This window comes from Tauraco erythrolophus, chromosome 30 (assembly GCF_009769465.1).
Source record: "Tauraco erythrolophus isolate bTauEry1 chromosome 30, bTauEry1.pri, whole genome shotgun sequence".
NCBI lineage: Eukaryota > Metazoa > Chordata > Aves > Musophagiformes > Musophagidae > Tauraco > Tauraco erythrolophus.
Genome location: NC_141494.1, coordinates 268730 through 293644, shown reverse-complemented (window position 1 = coordinate 293644; position 24915 = coordinate 268730). Strand labels below are relative to the sequence as shown.

The following is a 24915-nucleotide window of genomic DNA, read 5'->3' as shown; positions in this document are numbered from 1 at the left end:
GGGCGGGGCTACAGAGGGTTCCGCGAAACGACGCCCGTCCCCCCCCGCCGGGGAAACTGAGGCACGGCGCCCCACCCCCGGCCCCCTCCCCACGCTCCCCCCCGGGCCGCGACACCCGCTCCGGCTGCTCGGTCCCACCCGCGGCTGCGCCCGCCCCGCACTGGGGCTGCGCCAGCCCCCTGGGACGGGCACCGGTGTCGCCCCACCGCCCCCCAAAGCCCACCACAGACAGGACAGACGGATGGACAGTGCTGGGATTTTAATGTCAGGGCACAGGGGGCACCCGGCGGGCAGCACCTAAGTGTCCGGGTGGGCGCAGAGCCCTGCCTGCCCCGGCGAGCCCCCGTGGGACATGGTGGCACGGGGGGATGCGTCAGCAGCAGGACCAGTCCCTGCCTGTGTCTGTCCATCGCGCTGTGCGGGGGGGTCCCCCCCATCCTGGGGGGCGCAGGAGCCCCCGGTGCCACCCAGGGGGGACCCGGCTTCGCCCGGGCTCCGCTGATCCCCCGCTGCCCCCAGTGCCAGCTCCTGGCCGTCAGCGACCTTGGCACAGGTCCTGCCATCCTGGATGACGCTGACCTGGGCGGGCAGGGAGCCCCCAGCCGGGCTGCCCCCACCGGGGCTGGTGGCACCCGCAGCCACCGGAGAGCCGGGGCCGTCGGCACCCGCGGCCCGCCCCATGGCAAAGCTCCGCGGTCTCCCCCGGGGACCCCGTGCCCCCTTCCTCCGGCCTCTTCCGCGGCCGCCCGCGTCTGCGCTTCTGCGGGGTGGCATCACCGGCTGGCTCCGGGGGACGCTTGGTGGCCTTGGGGCGCTGCGAGTCCTGGGGGCCGGGACCCTCGCCGCCCCCCGCGCTGCGGGGCTTGGCGGGGCTGTCGGCCGCAGGGATGCCCACGCCGGGCAGCAGCACATTGAGGACGGGCACGGCCGCTTGCTGGCTGAGCAGCCCCGCCGGCCCGGTGGCGCCCGGAGCCAGCCCCAGGGGCAGGGAGGGGGAGGCTGTGCCCACCGGCAGCGGCAGAGCCACCTTGACGGTGCCCCCCAGGGGGGCGGCCGTGATTTTGGGTGCCAGCACGGGAGGGGAGGAGCGGACAGGGGGGACGCTGGGCGCCATCGGCCGCTCCCCCGGCGGGATGCGGGGCAGGAGCAGGGGCAGGCGGGCGACCAGGGCGTTCACCTGGGGGCTGCTGGCCGCCCTGGGGGGCTCCGGGGGCTTCTTCTTCTCCGGCCGGGGCGGGACGGGGGATTTGGGGCTGCCGTCCTTCTTCATCTGCGGGCAGAGAGGTGCTGGCAGGGGGGCGCTGTGGTGGTGCCAGGCTGTACCCCCATGCCGAGCAGGGAAATGGGGGGTCCCCGCTGCCCACCCAGCCCTGGGGGGTCTCACCTGCCCCTGGCTCCTGTCGCTGCTCTCGGAGGGGTCCAGGCCGTTCTTCTTCGCCGCCGACGGGCTCCGACTCTCGCGGTGGATCTTCTCGGTGCTCTCTGCAGGCGCACAGGAGGTGACGAAGGTGGGACGTCCCCCTGTGCCCCTGCCAGCTCGGGTTGGCAGCAGCTCAGCTGCACCACGGGCAGCTGGAAGTGTGTCCCAGGGGACCCCGTCCCCCAAACCCTCTGTGCTCCCGGGGGTCCGAGTGAGCCCGACGGGGGGTGAGCGGCCCCACCCCACCCACCTGAGACCACCATGGCCATGACGAGGTCGGCGCGGGCCGAGCGGGAGCTGATGATGTGCTGCTGGATGAGGAACTGGGCCACCTCCACGATGTTGTTGAAGGAGCGCTTGAGGATCTTCTCGGCCCAGTCGCAGGTCAGGGCGCACGCCGCCTCCATCACCTCGCTGCTGTACGACTGCACCCGCTCCGTCAGCTCCGACTGCTGCCGGCGGGACAAGCCGTGAGCCGCCGCCGCACCGGACAGAGCGGAACCTGCTCCCTCCTCCCCCCCGCCGCCGTTAGATCTAACGAGCGACGAGGTTCGTTACCCTGCCGGAAGAGGGCAGGTGAAGCCCAGGGCACGGAGGCAGCAGAGGACTTACGGGCTCCGTCACTTTGAGGTCCAGGCTGGGCAGGGGCGGAAGGCTGACCACCGTCTTCCTCCGGATCCCGCTGTAGCAGTATGTTTGGCAGAGTCAAGGCGTCTCACGGTCACACGGACGCGGACGCGACGGGTCACAACACGACGGGGCTCACGATGGGCTCGTGCTGGAGGTGCCCCCTTCTCCATGTGCCCCCTGCCCGCCCCCCGGGCTGCCCTGAGTGTACCGCAAGGACGGGGCAACTCCAAGCCCCTCTCAAGACGACCGAGCTGAACTTTCAGGAGCTGAAAAACCAGGCACCAGACCCTCTCAGAAGCTACAAAACACCACCTCGTGCACGGACTTGTAAAAACTGGAGAAGCAGCAGCTGTTGCCAGCAGTCGGAGCAGCTCCCCGGGCTCCCGGGGCCAGCCGGGCACACGGAAGGATATTTCGACTGTCCTCGGCCTCCCAGCCTCCGGGCTTTGATGTTTGGGAAGATCTCCCGGATGATCTTCCCGAAGTTGGCGGCGCTCAGAGGGCGACAGCAGAGGTTATCGCAGTATCGCCTGGCGGGGAGAGCCGCGGGTTAAAGCCCTTGAGCTCTTCTCGCTGCTCTCCTTTCGGGACGCCGAGGTGGGGCAGGGCCGTTCCCAAACCCACCCCAGCGCCCGCTGCCCTCCGGACCAACCTCCCCGCCGGGCTCTGCTGGACAAGCCCAGTCCTGGGGAGATGCTCCTCACGCCGAGCCAGCCCCTGTGCTCACTTGTAGGCGTCGTAGACGTCCTGCTTGGGCAGGCAGGTGTCCGTGTGCTCTTCCAGGTGGTTCCGGATCCAGTTGCACGTATGCATGTATTCGGCCGTGCCCAGCGAGCTCAGGTCCGGGCCACCACTGCTCCCGTGGGCGCCAGAGAATAACAATCAGCGGAAAAGCAGCACCAGCAGCACAGGAGAAGGCAGAGAGGTGGCAACCTCCTCCCAGCCTCTTGCACTCCGTCCCCCGCCATCACCGGGACAGCCCCTGCTCTGCCAGACACGGCCCCGGCTCGCTCCGGCACCCACCTCTTCTCCCCCAGGCTTGGTCCCGACGGCAGCTGGAGGTAAAGGTAGAGCTTGTCGCTGTCCGAAAACTTCTGGACATCTTGCTATGGTCAAAGGGTCCGCAGGGAGGGGGGGACGGACCAGAGACAAAGACACGTTCAGGATCCAAACTACGGAACAGCTCGCGCAGGCAGAGCTCTCCTGGCTGACGGGGCGCTGAAGCCAGAGCAGCTCCGTCAGCGCGGACGGGAACCGGGTAAACGAAGTCACAGGAACTGTCCCTTGAGGGCACCGGAAAGGGTTGTGCCCCCCAGGGCTGGGGGAGCGGGTGCCACCCCCGGGCAGGGCCATCAGGGGCTTCTCGGGGCTAATCCCCGCAGCCACATCCCGACCCGACGGGGAAACAGGATCGGGCAAAGCCCGGGGCTCAGTTCAGCAAGGAGGGGGGTGGGAGCCCAGCGGGGAGGTGGAGACGCGTCGTGCCCTCACCCTCAGCACCGCGTGCCACGGAGGCACTCACCAGGATGGAGTCGACTTTGTTCTGCACCGATTTGCTGCATGGGACAGAGACAAAAGGCGTCAGCGCGGAGCAGGACGACACCGCAGCATCCGCGGTGCCCCTCAGCCCGCCCAGCTCGCCGCCACGGCCGCTGCCCAGGGCTCAGCACTGTCCTGGGCCCCTCCAGACCCCGCAAGTGCGCCCTGGCGTGAGCGGCAATGCCCAGATGAACACACTGGAGCACCAAGAGCCAAAGGCTGCCTCCACCCACGGGCCAGCGCAGCCCGTTCTCCCCATGCTCCGGGTCTCCTGATGCACCCACAACCCTGCTCCAGAGCTGCGGTTCTGCCCTAACGCCAGGGAGCGCAGCGCGGGCGTAAAACCACGTCCCACGGCATCGCAGCAGACCGACCTGTGCCACCCTCAAACCCCGGGCTGATGCTGCGCCCAGAACGGGCATCGAGCTGCTGGCAGCGCAGCATGGGGCTGCGCTCTGCCTACGGCACCCAGCACGGGACAGGACGGGCACACTGGAGGCCGTGCCACTCCGCAGTGCCAGGACCAACGCTGCGAGGCACCGCCACGCTTATCCCTTCGGCCCCTGGGGCCGCGAATTAATCAACCTGATGAAATTCGCCCGCGTTTGGTGCCACTCAGAGGAACTGGAAGAGCTGCCCGGGGAAAAGCGAGCGCCGCCCTTACGAGATGGTGCCCCTCAGCTCCTGCAGCAGCGTGCTCGACTCCGCCGCGCTGCCCCGGCAGCCGCCGGGTGACAAACTTCCCTTTTTGGTGGCTCGGGCGCTCGGCTCTTCCTCAGCCATGACATGTGGCTCCTGTGGGGAGGCGAAAAGCAGACATCCTTACGGGAAGAGAAACCCTTCGGCGTTGTGAAGCCCCACCGGGCACCTGCGGCACAGCGGGGCGGCCGTGGGGCCCGGTGCACCCCGAAACCCGCCCGTGCTCGGCGCCGGTCCGGAGATGAGCCCCAGCCCTGCGGCTCCATCTGCGCAGCAGGCGAGCGGAGGGCTGGGACACGGCGGGACACGGAAACGGCTCCGGTGGTCCCAGGAGGGGCGTCTCCAGCAGCAGAGACCGTGACCGGCTCCCGGTACCCCGCTCCTGGCACGGGGCGGGGGTGCTGGGGGGCACCGGGAGGGCGCGTCCCCACGGGCCGGGGGTGCCCCGGGCTGGGGATGCTGAGGGGGACCATGACAGTCACGGAGACAAGTCCCGGGGACGCGGGGACAGGAGATCAGGGAAACGGAGGCAGCAGGAGGGGGTGCCCGGGGCACGGAGAGCAGGTCCCGGGGCCGAGGGTGCCAGGGGCTCTGTGACAGCCCAGCCCCGCCGGTGTCGGCTGCCGGGGAGCGGGCAGGGCTCGGGGACAGCCGCGTCCCGGGCCGGGGAGCACCGGGCCGGGCCCGGCGGGGCGGGGGTCGCACCGGGCCGGGCCGCTCCCCGCTCCCGCCCCGCAGCCCGGCGGGCCCGAGGCGCCCCGACCCGCACCCACCTGCGGGCGGCTATAGCCGGGGCCCGGCGCGCCTCATGCCGGTCCGGTTCGGTCCGGTTCGGTCCCCGCCACGTGCCGCTGCCCCGCGCGCAACAGGAACCGAAAGTGCTGCGTCCCACCGGGACGCGCCCGCGGGCCCCGCCGGACGCTTTTTTTTCTGATTGGCTGCGGCGCCGCCGGTCCGCCCGGATACTGCGCTCTGCTTTATTGCGATTGGTTGTTCTGGCTTCCCTACCCGGATACAAGCGGGGTCGGTCCCCTCAGCGGCCGCGCGAGAGCTGAAGTCTGCCTAGTAACAGGCTTCTGATTGGTGGGGGCCGGAGGAGGAAGCACGACTGTAAACGAGGCGGCGCGCGTGCAAGGGGCGCGCGGCGCGGGGTGGGTGTGCAGCGTGCGCGGGCGTGCGGTTTGCGCGGCCGTAGTGCCCGCGTCGCACGCGCACGTGCCCCGTGCAGACCTCGTGCCCGTAGTGCACGCGTCGCACGCGCACGCGCCCCGTGCAAACCTCGTGCCGTAGTGCGCGCGTTGCACGCGCACACGCCCCGTGCAAAGCGCACGGCCGTAGTGCATGCGTTGCACGCACACGCGCCCCGTGCAAACCTCGTGCCCGTAGTGCACGCGTCGCACGCGCACGTGCCCCGTGCAAAGCGCACGGCCGTAGTGCACGCGTCGCACGCACACGCGCCCCGTGCAAACCTCGTGCCGTAGTGCGCGCGTTGCACGCGCACACGCCCCGTGCAAAGCGCACGGCCGTAGTGCATGCGTTGCACGCACACGCGCCCCGTGAAAACCTCGTGCCCGTAGTGCAGGCATCGCACGTGCACACGCCTCGTGCAGACCTCGCGCCCGTAGTGCACGCTTGCACGTGCACACGCCCCGTGCAAAATGCATGCCTGTAATGCATGCGTCACACGCACACGCGCCCCGTGCAAACCCCGGGCCCGTAGTGCTTGTGTTGCACACGCATGCACCCCGTGCAAACCCCAGGCCCATAGTGCACGTGTTGCACGTGCACGTGCCCTGTGCAAAGTGCACGCCCGTAGTGCATGCGTCGCACGCGCCCCGTGCAAACCACACGCTCGTAGCGCATGCGTCGCACGCTCGTACGCAGTGTGTGTTTGCAATGCGCGCACGATGCGCGTGTGCGTGCAGCGGGCGTGCAAGCGGGACACGCGCAGCGCGTGTAAGCATGCGCGGCCCCCGCGTGCACGCATGGGTGCGTACACAGTGTGCGCGTGCCGGGCGCTGTGCGTGCAGCGTGTGCGTGTAACAGGCGTGTGCAGCCTGTGCCTGCGCCGGCAGCGCCCGTGCGAGCCAGAGGCTCCTGCTCCCAGCGCATAAACCGGGTTTTTCGGGAGAACGCGCTCCCAGCGCGGAGCGGCGGCACGCGCAGCTCCCGTCAGGGAGAGGCCGGCGGCGGCGTGTCCCTGGTTTGGTCGCACGTTTGGTTTGTGGCTCCTGAAAACGGTTTCAAACGAGATTGGAGGAGGAGGAAGAAGAGGAGGAGGAGGAGGAGGAGGAGGAGGAGGACAACCTGTTGGTTTTATTTAAGCGAGCGCGGGATGCGCGGGTCACCGGCGGTTTGCCGAGTGTGCGAAACTCCCGAAGCCGCGGTGTGCCGCGGCGTGCCGCGGTGCCGGGGTGCAGAGCGGCTCCGCGGGCGGCAGAGGGTGGTTAGACCCAAATATCGGAGGTGCAGTCGCCGCCGGGGTAGCGCATCTCGTGTGCCAGGCAGGGCCCGTCCGGCTCCTTCCCGAAATCCACCAGGAAGCTCTCGTTGACCGTCAGGCCGCCGCGCTCCGTGTCCACGTCCAGCTGCAGCATGACGGAGCCGTCCCTGCGGAGGGGCGAGAGCGGGGAGGCTGGGGGGAGCGGGGTTGCCCTGCAGGGGGGCACCGGAACGGGCCCCCCGAGCGGCGGGATCCGCGCCGGACGCGCTCATCCAACCGCCCTCGTTTATCCAAGTTTCCTCACTTGATGAGGTCGGGGTAGAACTGCCTGTCCCAGGCGCTGTAGAGGGACGTGGTGACGTAGAGCCTCTTTCCGTCCAAGCTGAGCTGGATCATCTGGGGTCCCCCCGGCACCCTCTTCCCCTGGGAGCGGGCGGAGGAGCAGACGTGCTGCCGGAGGGTGCGGGACCAGGGGACGCCTCCGCCTCCCCCAGACAGGCAGTGCGGGATGCCACGTGCGTCCCGTGGGACCCCAGCCCTGCCACCGCTGCCCGGTGTGCCCCACGGCAGAGCCGTCACCGGCTCCCACCGGCATCGCTCGAGGCGGAGGTGGGACCAAGCAGGTGGTGAGGGCGATGCCGTGGGATTTTGGGGAGACGGCCGAGCTCACCTTGATGAAAAACGGGTCTGGCTGCCTCTGCAGCTCCTCATCCCTGCACACGGTCACGGGTCCTCCCTTGGTGATGCTGCCACCCAGAAAGACCTGCAAGAGACCAGAGGTCTGGCTGGCCAAGACAGCGAGGAGAGGCTGATCCCAGCCGGCCCCAAGAGATGGAGGAAAAACATCGGGATGCGACCGGGATCCTGCTGCCGCCTCACCTGCCCCACCAGCCTGGGCTTGCGGGTGTCAGAGATGTCGTACTGGCGGACGTCTCCGTGCATCCAGTTGCTGAAGTACAGGAACCTGTCGTCCAGCGAGATGAGGATGTCGGTGATGAAGCCTTGGGGAGGGTACGACAGAGCTGCGCAAACGGGCGGCAGCACCGACGGCGCCCAGGGAAGCCGGGGAGCGCCCCAGCACCCGTCTCCGCGGGGATGCACTGACCTGGCATCTCCGGGAGGAGCCATCCCTCCACCTTCTTGCTGGGGACTTGGATCACCTTCTCGGCCGCCCAGCGTCCGTCCTGCAGGAGGGGTGGGACAGAGCGCGGCCCCGGGCGGCTCGGAACGTGCGGTGGAGGCAGGATAAGGCCCGGCGATGGGGCGGACGCTGTGTCTGCTCATCCAGCCCATCCAGTGGCTGCAGCTCAGCCACTTTGCCAGCCCTCCCTGGCTCCGCGGAGCCATGGGGAAGACGGGCTCTGGGACCCGAGGAAGGGCTTCGGGGGCCAAAAACTGGTCCAATTTTCCAGCATCCAGTTTGTCATTACACACAACAGACACTGAGAATATTGCTGGGGCTGTTGTAAATCCACAACAGAGGTGGAAATAAATCTCCTTTAAATTAGATCATTTCAGCCTAAACTGTTACCAGTCAGAACCAGGGCTCTGGTGGGATCGCCCCGAGCCAGCTCACGTTGTGGGAGCAGAGAGGCGGCTGCACAGCACGGGGAGGTGGCTGCGTGCGGCAGCAGGGACTGGGATCGGGCTGGGAGGACGGCGGGGGATGCGGGAAGCAGGATGCTGCGCAGAGCCGTGCGGCTCGGCCAGCCAAGGGGCAGCACCCCTTTTCCACTGCCCCTGGGGTGCACGTACCTGGGTCTTGTAGAAGCGGTGGATGGCACTGCTGATGGTGCAGCCCACGTAGCCCTCGGCGGCGTCGGGGTTGTGGAGGAAGCGGATCTCCAGGGGGGCCGCGTCCTCGCCCACGTCGATGGCCTGGATGTAGGTGTGAGTGGTCCAGTCCCACACGTTGAGGCGGCGTCCGTAGCGCCCTGGGAGGGGGAATCGGAGGGGATGCTGCGAGGCACAAGGTCTCCAGATGTGCCACGGGTTCAGGTGAGTCCTCAGCCCCTTCAGCTCCCCGCAGGGACAGCCCCATGGTCCCTGCACCAGGACACACCAGTTGCTTTGGACCTTGGCAAAAGCCACGGGAAGGTGCCCGGCATCCAGCGGGGACCATCTCACTGGGACGGGGCTGGGAAGGGCAGCGTAACCTTTGGGGGGAGCTGGGCTGAGATGGGGCTTCACCCTTCGTCCCTGCGGCCGAAATCCAGCCCCACGTACAGCTCAACAGCAGCGTTTATGGACTGGCTTGGGGTGGACTTGTGGTGTTTGCATCTGAAGTGTGTTCCCAGTAAATGGGCCGGGCTCGTCTTTTTTTAAATCCATGCGATCTCCAGGAATTGTTGTGAAATTTGTTTTGCAAGCAAACTGTCTTGGACAGTTTCATCTACGCCCATCAGATGCCAGCGCTCACTGGCAAGAGGAGAGGGGTGAAATTCCGCCTTCTCGCAGTGCTGCTCAGCGTCTCTCTCCTGGAGTACTTAAACAACAGTTTTCTCACCTTTCTTCAGATCATTTGGGTCAAATCCATATCCCAGGCATTTTGGGATTCCCCATTCGGTGCTGATCAGGACATTATGGCGTGGCTGGTACCAGAAGTCATAACCCATTGGAGGGGTCTTGTCCCCTTTCTCCCAGGTCCCCTTGATCTCAAAGGTCTCTCCATCCAGCAGAATGAAGCCCCCTGATGCAGAAACAAACCCCATCAGTGGTGAGGAAATCACCCAGAATAAAACAAGCAGCAACAGACAGATCAGCCCTTCGCAGCCCAGGCTGCTGAACAGGCTGGGAGACCTGGACAAAGTCTCCAGGACAGGTCTGGAGGTGGGGACCACTCCTCCCATCCCAGCACCCTCTCCCTGGGGGACTGGGGTACCTTTCCCGTTGCCAGCTGGGTCTCCCAGGGTGCTGATCATGATTTCACCGCTGCCCAGGCAGTGGGAGGTGTGGGGGTAGCCCAGGTCACACTTCCAGAAGACGTCCTCTGGGTTGACAACCTGCCGGGAGTTCACAGGCACCGTCACATCCTCCGTGCCGGGCTGTCCCTGGCGAGAAGGGCGTTTGCTGCTGCACGGAGCAGCTTCAACCCTGGCATTACCGGGCAGCTCCTGCCTGACCTCGAGACAGGACTTGCTGTGCAGCCAGAGGGGCTGAGCACGTGAGCTGGGGCAGAGCGTGCACGGTCCTGTGTCCCCAGGCATCCTGCCGCGCTCACCCTGACAAGCTGGCACCCGGCGTGCCCCGGGCCCGTCCTGCACGGAGCTAGATGGAGAACTCAGTGTTTGCACAACAGTGGGAGAACAACCACCTTCCACAGCCTTCCCGTGTTGTGATCCAGACATCAGGGTCCTGCCAAGCTCTGAAGCTTCTTTGCTCAGCTGTGCCCGCAGCTAGAAGCCGCGATCCCAGACCTTTAAGCTTTGCCGTGTATCGGCACCACCTCCGAGGTACCTTGAAAAGCCTGGGAGCTCGTGGGTCGGTTCCCACATCCACCACGTAGATGCGGGAAGAGATTAAGCTGGGGAGGATCAGGCGGTTCCGCTTCTTGGTGGCGTCCCCGAAGCAGCTGCTGCAGGTGTTCCACCCCGAGTGGTGCAGCTCGTCCCCCACGTTGGGCATGGGCAGGCGGTGGATCACCTGCAAAGTCCCAGCCCTGCTTAACACCGGTCTTTCCTCTGCCACGCGCAGGACCACGGGCAGACCGGGGTGCTCAGGGCATTGCAGACCCCACCACGGGGTCAGGACAAGTCTCACCCCACAGAGGGGAGCGATGGTGCACAGGGGATCCTGAGGATGGGGTGGGAAGTGGATTTTACATAAATTTCCTAAGCACAAGAAGGCTCAGAGTCTTGGGGAGAACTGGACAGGCATCAGCCTTTGGTACTGGGGAGCACAGCAGCTTTGGGGAGCACAGAGGACAAGCACTGAGCTGCTTCCCAGCCCAGTTCAGCGCCGAGATAAAGCGCTCGGTACCTGGCAATAGTGCGGAGATTTGGGGTTGACATCCACAGTGGCCAGAAAGTCAGGTTTCTTCCTCCCAGTGTTCCTGTAGATGCAGGGCACGTAGATAATCTCCTCCCGGGGACCTTTCAAGACAGAAATGTTGTGTAAGCACCAGCAGAAACCATGTGTGACAGAATAAAAACCACACAGGAGTCTCTGGCCAGACTGGATCTTCCCGCTGGGGAGCTGGTGTGTTCCCCCATCCGCGTGGGGTGGTTGATCTCCATCTCTGCTGTACCAGGCTGGGCTCCCTTTGAAGGGGGCTGCCCTGGGGGGATTTGGGCTCATTCAGATCCATCTCTGGAGCTCAGAGTCCCTAAGGAAGCGGGATCACTCCGTGCCTGCCAGGACACGCCAGCCCTTCCCCAACCCATCAGTCACTCAAACGAAACCGCGTTGTGTCTCGTTTCCACCACATCGGCACAGGAGAAGCCTTCAAAACACACAAGAAGCGCTCGCCAGACCGAAGTCAGAGGCAGAAAGTCCCCCAAGCCCCTGTGCCATCCCATAGTCCCACCGAGCAGCGAAAACCTGCCGTGACACGGTGGAGCAAGAGCTCCCTGCTCGCAAAGCATCCCGCTGGGCAGGGGAGAAGGGCTCTGCCCCAGGGGTGCCCTCGCAGCGACGGGTCTGCCACGCTCCCTGCTGCTCCCGACGGCGCCCGCCGCTGCGCTGGGAAATGGTTTTGCTGCAGGACCCGAGCGCGGCTCGGCCCCGCGGGGGAGCACTCAGGCTCCACGGGGCGCCCGTGTCGCTGCGGAGGCGGCGCTCGCTCTCGGCTGTGTCCCGACGGAGTACTCCCAAAGCGAGGGCTAGTGGGGAAGAACCGGTTTAGGAAATGCTGAGGGAGAGAGAGAGGTGGGAAAGAGAGGCAGAGGGGTGATTTAGTCCCTTTGGATTCAATCCAAAGCAGGTAACAACTGGCACTGCAACACGGCGCCTTCACACACCTGCACCCGGTGGTGCCAGTGCCAGTGGGAGGTGTGAGAGCGGCTGCGAAAGGCTGAGGGATGCCACCCCTGCAGCTGCAGCGGGACCAAAAGTCAGGGTGTGGGACACGGGCACCGAGCTCCGGCCTCGAACACCTCCCCGGGAGCTTCCCAGCACCCGCTCCGGAGCCCGACCTGCCGATGCCTGCAGGGAAGAGCCGCCGGGTGCCAGAGCCACTCGGCACCACTGAAGCAACCGGAGAGTTGCCAAGGGAACTTGCCAGAGCAGCAGCCAGGGGCATTTGTGCCACTTGCTGTTAATTTCGATCACTGTCCAGCCCTGCCAACGCGTGGGGAGGTTTGAACGACTCATCTCTCCATTGTTTTCTCGGTTCAAAGACGTTTCGGGGATAGGAATCACAGATCATGAGCAAGCTCCAGAGCTCTCTAAGGTTTCAAGGATGTGTTTGCCAAACCCTAGAGAAGAGGATTAAGGGAGGGATAGCTGGAGATGATGGATTCATCAGGCTCTTCACGTTAGAGCACTAGTGCTTCTCGGGCAGTGCCCAGACATGCAAGGATGCAGCCCGTGAGGCTGGTTTTTCTGCAAGGAGTCACGCTGCGATGCCAGCCACCGCGAGCAGAGTGTAATGCCATGCTCCTGAGGGCCCCTGCGGAAATCAGGACGGTCCCCTCTCCCTCCCCAGGTTTGGCCCCGGTGGTGGTGTCGTGGGGCCATAGCGATGCAATTGCCTCAAAGGAACTTAAAAACCCCATTTGGTTTCGCACCAGGAAGCCACAGGTGACTTTGCAGCAGGCTACGACCCATCCCAAGCCATCCTGAAACCCGAAAAGGTTTGTTCCGGCACCAGGTGTCTTTATGCAATTGATGATTTGCCTCAGGACAGGCCAGAAGCAAACCCATCAATTCGCCAGGGCTTGCTGGGAGCCTCCTGGGAGAAGGAGGTAAGTGATAACACCCTCTGGAAAGCATTGTCCCCCGAAATCACGGCCAGCGCAGGGCTCTTCCCTGCCCGCCCTGGGTCTCACACTTGCCTTTCATCGCATCCAGCGGCGAGGCGAAGCCAGGACCACACGCTCCACACTCTTCTGTGTTGAGAACAGAAACAAACAGAAATTAGATGATGGTGAGTTCTTTTAATCCCCTTTTGACGCAAGAATCACTCTGTGGCGATGTCCAAGGTGAACCAGGATGCCCACATGCCCCCAGCACCGTCCTGCCAGTCCCCGTCACGCTGCCACGGGTCTCCGGGGCGCTCCGAACCCTGCCGGCATCGTTCTCTTTGTAACTGCCGAGAAAATTGTCCCTAGTGCAGCTGAAGGAGAACTTGTTTGCAAACAACCACCGCCCCCAAAAGGACCCCTTTTCCCCATTTACGACAACGAGCCTGAGGAGGACGAGGAGAACCCCCAGCTTTGCTGCGTCAGCTCGTTTGTTGTCAATCTTGTTTCATCGCTCACGTCCCCGCTCCTGCGGGGAGTACTGACACACCACCCCCTCCACTTGCTGCTCCCTCTCGGATCCCTCCTGCAAAACCAGCCCCTGCAAAGCCAGGCTTTGCACCGAGGACTCGCTGCCGCGGTGTGTCCGACTGTGCAGGCACAGCCTGTCCGGGCTGCAGAGGAATAAATGAGAGAAGAGTCCGAAGGCTTTTCATCATCCTACCTAAACGTTTCCTGGCACTTTTAGTGGCTTGAGAAGATAAATCCTTTCCTGCCCAGAGAACACACCACGTTTGTTCCCATGCTTCTTTCTACTTTATGCTTTCTGGGTGTCGCAGCAACAAAACCACGAGACCCAACTTCAAAGGACTTCAGGAGGACTCCGGAGCAGAGCCCATGGCCAGAAGGCAGCGAGTCACCCACAGCACCAAGCCTTCTCCTCGAGAGCAAGCCGCACTCAACACGAGATTCCGTGATTCTATGAACGTATATTTTCATAAACGAGATCTCTTACCTGTGCCGGAGGCTGGGCTGGATCTCACCTGCTGCTGAGCGGCGGAAGGAGACGGTCCTGCCTGCATTCTGCCTGCCAGGAGCAAGTCAAGAGTGAAGAGGCAGCTCTGCAGGGGTTCAAATATATGGGGAGCAGGATGGGGAGAAGGAGGGTTTGGAAAAAGGACGCCAAGGGGAGGATCCACATGCATTGGGGTGTGGGAGGTACCGGGGCAGCCTTCAGCGTCTTCCAGCACTGCAAACGTGCGGGGCAGCTGTCGGTGCTCCCAGAACCTCCTCCCCTCTCAGGGGGGCAGGAGAAGTGGCCATGGCTGCACTGCATAGTGCCCCCGTTCTCGCGCTCTGCGAAAAGAAGGGCTTTCAGCCCCGCAGGGAACGCAGGCTGCTCCTCTCCTCCCATCCCCTGCTAGAAGCAGCGTCTCGAGTTCCCCCATCGGGGTGCCCCCGACGAGAGACGGGCGAGCGCTGCATTCCCAACCGCAGGAATAACTTGACGAGGTTGCAGATGTTAATCACGGGTGAAAATGAAAAGCGAGGACCGGGTTTGTTTTAATTGCAGGCCGAGCGTTTACTGTGGGATGCTAATTTGCTGGCTGGGAGGAGGGCAGAAGCAACGCAACAGGTTTCCCGGTGACACATCCGACTTAGTCAGTGCCCGTACCACCTCTGGCTGCAAAGCTGGGCGCCAGCGGGCGCGGACGGCGAGGGCCGTGCAGGGGGTGCTCAGCGTTCACAGGCACGTCTTTGGTGGCAGGTCGCTGCCTCGTCCTCCCCAGTGCTGCCCCCAGATGTAGGCTCTGAAGCCAGCGAGCTCAGGCAGTCCCGCTGCCATCAGAGGCTCTCAGCCCACCGCACCTGCCCATGGCCTTGGCTCAACCTCTCCCGTGCTCACCTGCTCGGGCTTGTCTGTTCGTAGTTGGCGCTCGACACCACGCGACGGAGCCATCTGCAGATCCACGCTGCGGTGGTCAGCACGTCCCCCTGCGTCCCACCTGGCCTCTGACCAAGGGAAGCTTCTCCAGGAGGCCCCAGGGCGCATACGCAAAGGGCAGGGAACATATAAGCAGGAGCCCAGCTCCATCTGGACCTCACACGCACCTTCCAGTCATCCTCCAGAGAAATGTCTCTGCTGAAGTTCAGCAAGAGTGTTACTGCTCTTAGGGAAGAGGGGTGGTGCCAATGGTGCCTGTCCTCGTGGTCTGGGAGATCTGTTGGAAGCTGTGAAGGACTTGATGGGTGCTGGCGCCGGGGAGAAGCACATCTTCCAAATAACCACTAGAAGGAACAGAAGAAGCATCCAACTTCAGCCACCCCAATTCACCATCTCAAGACCTCGCCCAGTGCCATCCTCTCCAGCCAGCGAGAAGAGGTCCCCAGGGGTCAATTTCTCCCAGACCTCTTGGACACCTCGCCGAAGCGAAGGAACTGTTCTCCACACGGGATTGTTTTTTCCCTGGCACATTAGGGGTGCACCAGCAGCTGCAGCCATACGTTTGGCCACGGGAAGCATGAAGGAACAAAGTGAAGATTTTGTCTTCCAAGGCAAACATGTGAAAAGCTTTAGGATCCTCCTTTAGGAGGATCCATATTACAGGCAGATTATTGCAACCTTTGGGTTTCAGGAAGACTAACAGACATCACGACCAACCAGCGCTTTTGTTGTAGGGATTTCTAAACCCCTGACCTAATCATTAGCCACTGCTGAAAGAGATGTAGAAAGGCTTCAGCGAAATGAGACACGTGCAGATCCAGCTGATGCGATGAACAACTTTATTTGTGTTTAAAGCAGAAAACAAGAGCAAACCAGTGTCAGGAAACAGGCACCATTTTTCAAAACGAAGCATTTCATGCTCCTTCAGCTGCGGCACATACCGACCCCAGCACGGGACGGCGCAGCCACGAGGGCTCTTGTGCCAGCAGAAGACAATCCAGGAACGACCCGGGTGGAGAACAGTGACTCAGACGAACTGGGCACTTCACCCTCTGCCAAAGGCGCCGTTGCGTCCTGCACATCTCCCTGCCTGAGCAATCCTGGGCTCTGCTCCGTGAGTCGTGCCCAGGGAGTGCCGTGCGCTGAAAACACCGCTGAAAAGGTGCCGTGTGTCCGTGCCCACTGGTCTGCCCCGACCAAACCCTCGCAACAAGGCAGAGCTTCCGTAGCTCACGTTAGCAGAAATCCAGACGCCAGCAATGGACGGGGACCCCAGACCCAGTTACCCTACGCTCTTTTTTGATGGCTGCACTACAGGAGAGAGGGAAGGAGGGAGTCTTCCGCCGGGCGCCTAGGGCAGGATCTCGGAGGTGGAATCCCCAGAATCAAAGCGAATGTCACGGGCCAGGGAAGGCCCATTGGGTTCCTTTCCAAAATCCACCAGGAAGTTCTTGTTCACGGTCAGGCCTCCTTGCTCGGTGTCCACGTCAATCTGCAGCAGGACAGAGCCTTCCCTGCCGGGGAACAAGAGTGCAGATGTCACAGACAAGCAAACCCCGGTCCCCTTCAGGAGATCCTGCCCTTCATCCCCTGTTCCATACCGAGGAAGAGGCTTTCTCCTTAACATCTTGTCTGCTACAGGCAGAAGGGAGCGGAGGCCACGTTTCAGTCGTGGCACACACCACTGCTCCCACCTTTTTCCTGAATTCTCAGTGGACATGAGTAAACGGCCGGGCAGGATGTGACAGGCAGGCTGGAGCTTGCCTTTGTGCTGGAGGTCATCGTCTGCTTTGCTAAATCAAAACGTCTCTGGTGGATACACTGGGAGATGCTGTGGCAGAGACGTGGCCTGGCTCTCAGAGATCCACAGGTGGATCCATTCCACCTTCCAGACTGAAACACTCGTCCTCTCCAGGCAAAACCCTGGCACTGCAGCTCCACACAGGCAGCAGCTGCCCCTTGCCCAGCCAGAGATGGTCGTGACACAACTGCACGTGAAATGCAGCATGAGGAATCTGCGGGGATGATGTGAGGAACATCTGTCCCCTGCAACCACAAACGTGCCCCCACATGAGGCGCCTTGCCCATTTCTAGCAGACCAAAGAGGCCTCTTTCTTCCAGATGTTTCTTACCTGACCAAGTCTGGGTAGAACTGCCTGTCCCAGGCGCTGTAGAAGGAGTTGGTGACGTACAGCCTCTTGCCATCCACGCTGAGCTGCAGTTTACTCGGGCCGCCGTACACTCGCTTGCACTGAAGGCACAACAGACAGACTGATGTACTGGCGTCTGTCCTGCGGCAGCCAAGCACGAGCAGAGCCGGGGAGCAGAGCAGAGCAGAGCAGGGCAGAGCAGAGGAGCAGAGCAGAGCAGAGGAGCGGAGCAGAGCAGCTGCCTCCCCTCCCAAGGCAGGCAGGACCCCAGGTGCTGCAGACCCACGGGCACCGCAGTGGAGACCCACCCCAGAAACCCCGGGCAGAGAATTAGCAGAGCAGAGCCAAAGGCCAAAGGACACCAGAGGGCAAAGGGGACACAGGACTCACCTTGACCACCAAGGGCTCCGGCTGGCACTTCAGCTCTTCGTCTCTACACACGGCCACGGGCCCACCTCTGAGGATGCTGCCTCCCACAAACACCTGCAAGCGAGAGACACCTTGTCTTGGCCTCCACCCACCACCAGATCCTGCTAAGGAGCCCGCCAGCACGAGCCCATCTGCGCCTGCCTCACCTGTCCCACCAGCCTGGGCTTGCAGGTTTTGGAGAGCTCGTACTGGCGGATGTCTCCGTGCAGCCAGTTGCTCAGATACAGGTACTTGTCATCCTTTGAGATGATGAGGTCGACGGTGAAGGCTACGGCACAGAAACACAGAGCTCCAGAGGAGGCAGCAGCAACAGAAAGCGTGCCTTGCCTCAAGCCCCAGCCCGCATTTCCCCCTGCCTGTCGTGCCCCCAGCACAGGAGACCTGCCCGAGTGCACAGGCACCAGCTGGGGCTGCCAGGCTGCACAGCACAATGCCCCGGGAGGAAAAAGGTGCCCACCTCGGGGCACACCAACCTGGTATCTTGGGCAGAATCCATCCCGTCACTTCCTTGGCCGGGATCCGAATCACCTCTTCTACTGCCCAGTTGTCTCCCTGCACAAGAAACACCCGCACCGCACCGTGAGCTCCCGGCTGCCCCTCGGCACTCACCCTTGGGCAGCCCGGCACAGCTGCCGGAGCAAGGCTGCCGCGGCGCCCAGCTGCTCCCAGCAGACACAGTTAGCACAGCACCCCGACACCAACTGTAGCTGGGCTCAAATTCATCCCCAGGTGTTCATGGCCGGGCTGCCCTGGCTGCTGGCACAACACTTGCCTCGCGCTTGTAGAAGCGGTAGATGATGCCACTCAGGGCACAGCTGACGTATCCCTCGGCAGCGTCGGGGTTGTGCAGGAATTTAACGCTCAAGGGCAGAGAGTCCTCCCCCAGGTCAAAGCACTGGGTGAGGGTGCGGCAGGACAAGTTCCACACGTTCAGGCGGCGCCCGAAGACCCCTGAGCAAAAGCAAAACCGAGTCAGAAGAGAGGGGGCTGCCCACGCAGACTAAGCCCTCCCACACGCCCCCCAGACGGGGACAGCCACGAGCCGGAAGCAGCGGGAACCTGCAGTGACTTATGGAGCAGCGGGAGAAGACGGGACCAGCCGGTCCCCAGGACAGTGGCGGCACGTCCTGCAGCAGTGCCGGGGCTGTCGGAGAGGGACCTGCCTGTCCCTCTCTCCGAGCACATCCACACCGTCCCGTCACCTGGGTGAGTTCTGGCTCAGCACTCGCGTTCGTGCTGCCTCACCTTTCTTCAGGTCGTCGGGATTAAATCCGTATCCTGCCCGTTTTGGGACTACTCCGGCAGAGCTGATCAGCACGTTCTGGCGTGGGTGGTACCAGAAGTCATATCCGGTGGGGGGAACCTCACACTCGTTTTCCCAGTTCCCCTTCAGCTCAAAGGTCTCTCCATCCAGCACGATGAATCCACCTGTGACACAAAGGGGGATGCACCACAAATCACACACTCCACTTCCGAGCAGGTAACACGCTCCGCGCGTTCGCCGACCTCAAACAGCCACGATCTTCGATATACTTTGCACCTGGAGACAGTTGTCAGCAAAGACTCTACAGCTCTTTGTTGGGAAAAGAGATGTGTTTATAGATTCCTATACATGCTTAGCAGAAGTTTTGGGACCAATAATGATCCCAACTTCATATTCACTCCAGCGTTTTCATTGTCCAAGTTACCGGTGTTGGCAGCACTCACCCCACCTCCCCATTCTCAAGCAGGCACGGAAGGACTAGGACTTCTGCACAAGTATCTCAAGTTTGCTGTTTGAAACTCTAAAAGTCTGCGGGTTTTATGCTTGTTGTTTTCCTAATAGGAATGATTATTGGAATGAATACAGGAAAACGAACCTTTTCCATTGCCAGCTGGATCACCATTGTTGGCAATCAATATGTCACCGTTAGGCAGGCTGTGAACCACACTGAGGTATCCCTTGTTGCACTTCCAGAAGACATCCACTGGCTCAATCGTCTACAAAGAGATGACACACATGTTTAGGTCTCTACTGCTCAGCTCATTCCACACTCCCTGGCAGAGCCTTTGGCCATCGGAGACTTCTGAAAACCTCTGATGTGAAGTGTGACCCAGCTCTCCAAAACCAGGGGGGAAGAGCAGATGGAGAGAGAACCCTTCTTCCCCATGTTTTATTCAAGACGCACCACTTCCCAACTCCTTCCCAGAAACTTGTCTTTGGATCACCTCAGGCATACCTTATAGAGCTTGGGAGCCCGGCACTGTGAACCCACATCCACCACGTAAATGCGGGAAGAAATCAAACCAAGAAGAATCAGCTTGTTCCTTCTCGTTGGGACATTGTCAAAGCAGGTCCTGCCAGCGCTCCAACCCGAGGCATGCAGCTCGTCTTTGAGGTTGGGCATGGGCAGGCGGTGGATCACCTAGGCAGCCAAGGTAGAGTTAGGGTTCACATGGGGAGGCAGGGAGAAACGGGGAGCCTCAGGCAACCAAAAATTTAGAGATGGCAACACCACTCCCTGCACCAGAGGAGATCTATGGAAAGGTTAAAGCTTAAATGTGAGGGATTAGTTCAGAGACGCACAGCAGATGCAGAAAACCCGTCCTTGCAGCCTGCAGAGCAGGTCAGTGCCCATTTCCCACCGAGGACGGCAGCAGACAGTGGGTGCAGCGCAGAACAGGACGTCTCTGAACGTGCAGCACAACAGCAAGAGGCTGGACTCTGCAGAAGGGCTGGATGCCCTCAACCACCTGGGTCACGAGAGACCAATCTCCACGCTGAGCAGCCGCTGACAGAGGATTCAGAGCATGTGCCCAAAAGCTCACTAACAGCACCGAGATGCTCTGGAAGTGAGTTGGGAAGTGAGTCAGAGCACGCTTGTTCCCGGAAAGAGAGATGGAGATGATTCAACTAGAGCCAAGCATACAGGGAATAGTGGAAAAGAGTAAAAGTCATGGATCTGACACACAGAGGCAGCAGTTAGTCACCAGCCCAGTAAAAACCAGCTGAGACACAGGTACCTGGCTGTAATACGGAGATCTGGGGTTGAGATCGATGGTGGCCAGGAAGTCAGGTTGGTCGATGCCTGTTCCCCTGTAGACACAGGTCACGTAGGCAACCTCCTCTCTAGGAGCTGGGTTTACAGAAAGCTCATGTTAAACGTGCCATGAACCAGCCAGAAAGGGAAAGAAAAGCTTCAACAGGCTCTCAGATAGTATGGAATTCATTTTTCTGGATGCTGCCCTCTTCCAACAGGAAGGGAAGGCAGAGGAAAGAGAACAACGCCAGTGGATCTCCATGTAGTTACAGCTGTCTCCCCTCGGTGGAAGGGACTCTGCCTGCACAGTTAATTAATGGTGGTCTCCACTAACCTGAGCTCCTTCCCAAACACCTCCCACTCCAAAACATTCAAGAGGACTTGCCTTTCACAGCATCCGGGCAGGTGGGGTACTCGTAGCACTGAAATCTCCATCTGTCTGCTTTGAGAAGAAGAGAAGATTTACACGAGGAACATCCATGGCCTTCAAATGTCCCCTGTTCCCTTCTGCACCCTCTGACCCCCTCCCCATCAGCACTGAAGGAGAAAGAGCTTCCACCAAGAACCATGTCAGTACTGAAGGTCTGGCCTGGAAAACAACTCTCGTTTCTCGTCTCCCTGGAGATTCCCCAGCAGAAGGGGACAATCTCCTTCATCCACCGATGGAAGGAGCTTTTCAAGGCTAAAAGAAGCCCCAGGAAGCAGATGGGTAGCGAGATAAAAGAAACCTTTGGTACCAGTGGGACAAATCGCCAACCTTCAGTCCTACCTCCCTCCTTCCTGCAGCGCAGCAGAGGGACAATCCTACCAGTGCCCAGGGGGCACTCGGTTTCAAGGTGGGATGTCTGCAGCCTCCGGGCAGTGGCTGGAGCCCGATCCAGGACGGGGCTCCAAGGCTCGGAGCTGCTGTGGCTGCGGGGAGGCTGCAGAGTATCTCTTACCCATGCTGAAGGTCTTCTGGCTCACTCTCCTCACGAGCACAGGTGCTGGAAGTGGAGGTGCAGCTCGCTGTCGGCCTCGCTGGAGTGGGCTGTGTTGTCCCAAGGCTGCTCCGAGGGGGCCTTATATACAAGGCAGAGGGGTGGGGGAGAAAGCAAGACGCCAAGGGAGGAGCCATCGCTCCGGAGCGTTTGGGAGGTGCCAGACCAGCGCTGCGGCTTGTTTCCGCCTCGTAACCACCAATCTAGAGGGAAAATCTGCTGGTCCATGCAGGTCTTTTCCTTAAGCACAACCTCCCGTATCTGATCCTGGGGCTCGGGTGATTTCCAATGGGCTTCTTTGGGCTCTGCAGGCCTCCATGTCCCAGCCCAGACACAAGCTAATTAAAACCATCCTCCATGCCCAGGTTCCTGCCATGCAAACGTGCAGTGGCTGCAAATTCCACACGAGGGATGAGAAGCCCAGCCAGATAATCGGCCCCACCAGCAGCCTCCTGGAAATCACAAGGTTTGAACGTACGGAGGCCACCAAAGGCACCTCTGAAATCTCGACCCTGACAGAAGGCACGTCCCTGTCTGAGGGCCGAGCTGAAGACTTCATGGGCTCCCTGGCATCAACTCGGAAAGCCAGAGGTGCCTTCACCAGAAGGAAGACCTCCCGAGCTCTTAAGGCCCGTGAACTGAGATGCAGCGCTCAGAGGAGGGAGGGGGCTCCAACAGCACTGAAATCAGAAGAGACCTGAGAGACCAAACAGCTAGAGAAGACATTAGGCTAGAAATGTGTGCCTGAGGAAACACAATCTGTGCCCTTGTTGATGTGGCACTTACACGGCCAAGACATGCCTGCTGCCTCTCGGGTTTGCATCTCCATATGGGAAAGCCATCCCACCTGTAGAAGAGAGGAACCTTTAGGATTCAGGGCAATCCAGCCCAGTGAAACTGTGTCTGCGCAGTAGCTCCTTACTCTCCCCACCAGTCTGGTCAAGGAACACCCAAGGCCCCACGGCAGGCACCAACTCCACAAGTGCCTGGCACCACTGTCAGTGAATTACACGCCAACTGGACAAAAGTGCTACAAAACACCCACAGGAACAGCAGAGACCTCTGTTAAGGGGATTGTGGTCTTGGAGAGCAGCGTTTTGGAAGAAGGGTCCCTTCCCGAGGTCACCATGAGCCTGGCTGCCACCGGCTGCCAAACTAAGGCAGGAAGAAACCACCAAGCACAGTGGAACGTGAATGAGTATCATATCTTGCGGAAGAACTCCTCCATTAGTGGGCAAATTACATGGGATTGCTAATTGCTCCACGCAGGAATGCAGGAACATCTGACAGCGCCATTAAAGAAGCCCTCGGGAGATCTCTATCAGAGGAGAGGACAATTTTGCCCATCTCGTGGGCCTGTAATTAGATGGCTTCAGGAACAGCACTTGAACCATGCGACAGGCGGACACGGGACTTGGCCTTTTCTGTCAGCAACGAGCATCCAACTGCTCCCACCGGCAGAACTCGTCATTTCTTTAGAAGAAATCCATCGTGGCAGTTTCAGTGCAAGGGGCAAAGGCAGTCAGGAGAGGGATTACTCACCACACCGGACACTTCCATGCCACCACTCGGTGTACGGTTATTTACAGGGCGCGTCCAGGTACATCACGGTTCTCTGTAAGGCAAGGAGAAGGTGTTAAAACAATATGGCAGATGAAAGAAGAAAGGGTGCAAAGAGATGGCTCAAGACCTTCTGTTACTGACTATGAAAGAAGTTGAGATCCTGGGCAAGAGCAACCACCTGGAAAGAAATTCTATCCTCATATCAAATCAGACATGTGATGGAGGCACTGCTGGATGGCTCTTCCACAGGATTAGAGCAGCCTGTTTAACTGAGCATGGCACCCACCTAGGACCTGGAAGATCCCAACAGAGGAACCTTCCCTAGATGTCAGAAAAACTCATAAACATAAGGAGGAAAGGGCGCAAAGGATGTAGAAGAAAGAGGCACCAAAGAGCTACGCTGCACACAAGGTGTTTCAGCTGCATCGAGCCAAACTGGATTAAGGCACTGGGCTGCACACTGGGCTGCAGGGGTGAGGGTAACACCAGGTTTGACGTGTACAGGATGTCACCATCTCCAAAGGTAAGGAGACTCAGTGAAAGACCACTGCAAATCCCCACTGGGCAAAACACAGACTGACGGGCCGATGCCACGAGACCCGGAGCGCCGAACGTTGGCTCTTTCCCTGCTCCTGGCTGCGTGAACGTCAAACACTTCCACTTCAGCCGTGAGAAACCAGCAGCACTCCAAAGGCGAAGGACACCGCGACGCCTCCGAGGGCTGCGCGCGGCTTCCTCAGCCTAGCGAGACGTCGCTGGGTTTCTCCTTGTGGATTAAGAACAGTCACAGCCCTTTTGCAGCGATTCTCGTGTCACGGACATGCACCCCTGGGCAGGACTTGTGGCACTGCTTTGGCAGGAGCTCGCACATCAACGGCGAGCTCCGACTGCAGAGAGAAGTGGAAGCAGCTTGTGCAAAGTCTTCTGTAAATGCAGCACAGGGACTTCCAGCACTGCTCGCCCGGGACAGCTTCCAGCTGGGTCTGCCTCTTGTAGTGTCTGTAGCTTATCAACGCTCTGGTCCATCACACTGTGACCCACACGTGTTCACACGTTCCATGAGTTTGGGGCCACACTTCCACAAGTGGAAGCAAAGAATCTATCCCTGTCTCCAATCCACAGAGGCAAAGCCCTTTCATGTCTCCTAAGGGCAGCAAGTTTGTCTTGGGGCACAAATTGGTGCTGGGGTTGGGAACCAACCTGGCATCCAGTCATCGCCAGGCAGATTTCAAGAGCTCACATCTCAAGAAACAGAAGGAATCCCTCAGGCCAGGAGCAGCTCCCTAGCTGGAGCGAGCTCTCCTCCTCCGAGCAACTCACAACGGCCTTTGCCTCTTCTCTGCTGCCCTGCCCAGAGCTCACCAGTGCTCTCCCGTCCTGCTCTGCACTGGGCAGAACTGCCCATCTTCCCCCAGTCAAAAACAAAAGAGAGTTTTAGGCATCGTACCCGACTTGCTGCCATCCTTGCTTGCCTGGCTGGTAGGACACACAACCAAGGACGTGCAAGAAGCTCCTGCTCCATCAGAGGCAATTTCCAGCGCTCGGCTGATGCCTCTTTGCATGCTGCTGCTGTCACGGTGTGCATGTCTCACTGCACCTTCTTCTTGCACCTGCACACCTGCTAATTAAAAAGTTCTGGAGTCTTCCGCTCATTAACAAAGTTTGCTGGTCACCCTATTTGGCTTCCCTTGGTGACGTCCTTGGCATCCCTCACCAAACCAAGCTGTGGGGTGTAGAGTTTTCTAATTAAAACTGATAGCAGGAAGGAGAAGAGCAGGCTCAGCAACACCAGCAAGCAAGCGACGGTTAGCGGAGGGCACAATCGGCGTGCTCTGCTCTCGGCCCAAGAAAAGCTGCCTGTGGCACGCAGCCATGGGAAGCCACCTCTGGAAAAGCAATCAGGGGCTTTGCTGGACAGCCCACACTGAGGTGGCAACGACTCCCCCGCTCCCGACCACCTCTTCCAACCTTGATAGGGAAGAACATGCTGTAATTTTGACAATGGGCAAGGCCAGGTGATGTGATCTGGTGCCAATGGGCACACTAACTGCTGGGCAAAGACCTTGCTTCACCAAGGACGCCAAGTCTGCTGCAAACACCCATGCAAGAACTCCCCCGACTACGGGAGCCATCTCCAACCTTCCCCCAGTTCTCCAGGGGGACATTCTCTCACTTCCCACCTCACTCTACCATAAAA

The 24915-nt window shown here is 60.9% G+C and overlaps 3 protein-coding genes across 3 annotated transcripts; all 3 read right to left on the bottom strand.

Annotated features, from left to right (window-relative positions):
* Nucleotides 1-297: 297 nt before the first annotated feature.
* Nucleotides 298-4372, bottom strand: RFX5 (regulatory factor X5). The gene is made up of 11 exons (XM_086628425.1): nt 4254-4372; nt 3573-3606; nt 3074-3156; nt 2778-2903; nt 2464-2580; nt 2033-2114; nt 1923-1925; nt 1671-1872; nt 1385-1482; nt 699-1270; nt 298-661 (listed from the first exon to the last, which is right to left on the bottom strand). Exons 1-11 carry the CDS (start codon nt 4370-4372, stop codon nt 298-300), a joined length of 1800 nt encoding a protein of 599 aa, XP_086484551.1.
* Nucleotides 4373-6735: 2363 nt separating this feature from the next.
* On the bottom strand, nt 6736-14508 carry LOC104381614 (methanethiol oxidase-like). Its single transcript, XM_086628254.1, has 14 exons — nt 14501-14508; nt 13647-13718; nt 13151-13305; nt 12725-12778; nt 10710-10822; nt 10188-10373; nt 9613-9733; nt 9238-9420; nt 8487-8665; nt 7837-7915; nt 7611-7732; nt 7402-7494; nt 7036-7154; nt 6736-6898 (listed from the first exon to the last, which is right to left on the bottom strand). The coding sequence occupies exons 1-14, from the start codon at nt 14506-14508 to the stop codon at nt 6736-6738; spliced, it is 1647 nt and encodes a 548-aa protein (XP_086484380.1).
* A 1419-nt stretch (nt 14509-15927) lies between these two features.
* On the bottom strand, nt 15928-19542 carry LOC104379915 (methanethiol oxidase-like). The gene is made up of 9 exons (XM_086628398.1): nt 19375-19542; nt 19015-19135; nt 18401-18583; nt 17922-18106; nt 17629-17707; nt 17302-17423; nt 17117-17209; nt 16709-16827; nt 15928-16090 (listed from the first exon to the last, which is right to left on the bottom strand). Exons 1-9 carry the CDS (start codon nt 19540-19542, stop codon nt 15928-15930), a joined length of 1233 nt encoding a protein of 410 aa, XP_086484524.1.
* Nucleotides 19543-24915: the final 5373 nt, after the last annotated feature.

Excerpts from the sequence above, each read along its gene's own strand:
- RFX5 (XM_086628425.1), bottom strand. The coding sequence starts at position 4,372 with ATGGCTGAGGAAGAGCCGAGCGCCCGAGCCACCAAAAAGGGAAGTTTG. Across the intron at positions 2,904-3,073 it reads CCAAGCCTGGGGGAGAAGAG|TGGTGGCCCGGACCTGAGCT; the intron begins GTGGGTGCCGGA and ends CCACGGGAGCAG. Across the intron at positions 1,271-1,384 it reads GCGACAGGAGCCAGGGGCAG|ATGAAGAAGGACGGCAGCCC; the intron begins GTGAGACCCCCC and ends CTCTGCCCGCAG.
- LOC104379915 (XM_086628398.1), bottom strand. The coding sequence starts at position 19,542 with ATGCCCAACCTCAAAGACGAGCTGCATGCCTCGGGTTGGAGCGCTGGC. Across the intron at positions 16,828-17,116 it reads CGGAGCCCTTGGTGGTCAAG|TGCAAGCGAGTGTACGGCGG; the intron begins GTGAGTCCTGTG and ends TTGTGCCTTCAG. Across the intron at positions 16,091-16,708 it reads TTCTACCCAGACTTGGTCAG|GGAAGGCTCTGTCCTGCTGC; the intron begins GTAAGAAACATC and ends GTTCCCCGGCAG.
- LOC104381614 (XM_086628254.1), bottom strand. Across the intron at positions 7,155-7,401 it reads CAGACCCGTTTTTCATCAAG|GGGAAGAGGGTGCCGGGGGG; the intron begins GTGAGCTCGGCC and ends GCCCGCTCCCAG. Across the intron at positions 6,899-7,035 it reads TTCTACCCCGACCTCATCAA|GGACGGCTCCGTCATGCTGC; the intron begins GTGAGGAAACTT and ends GCCCCTCCGCAG.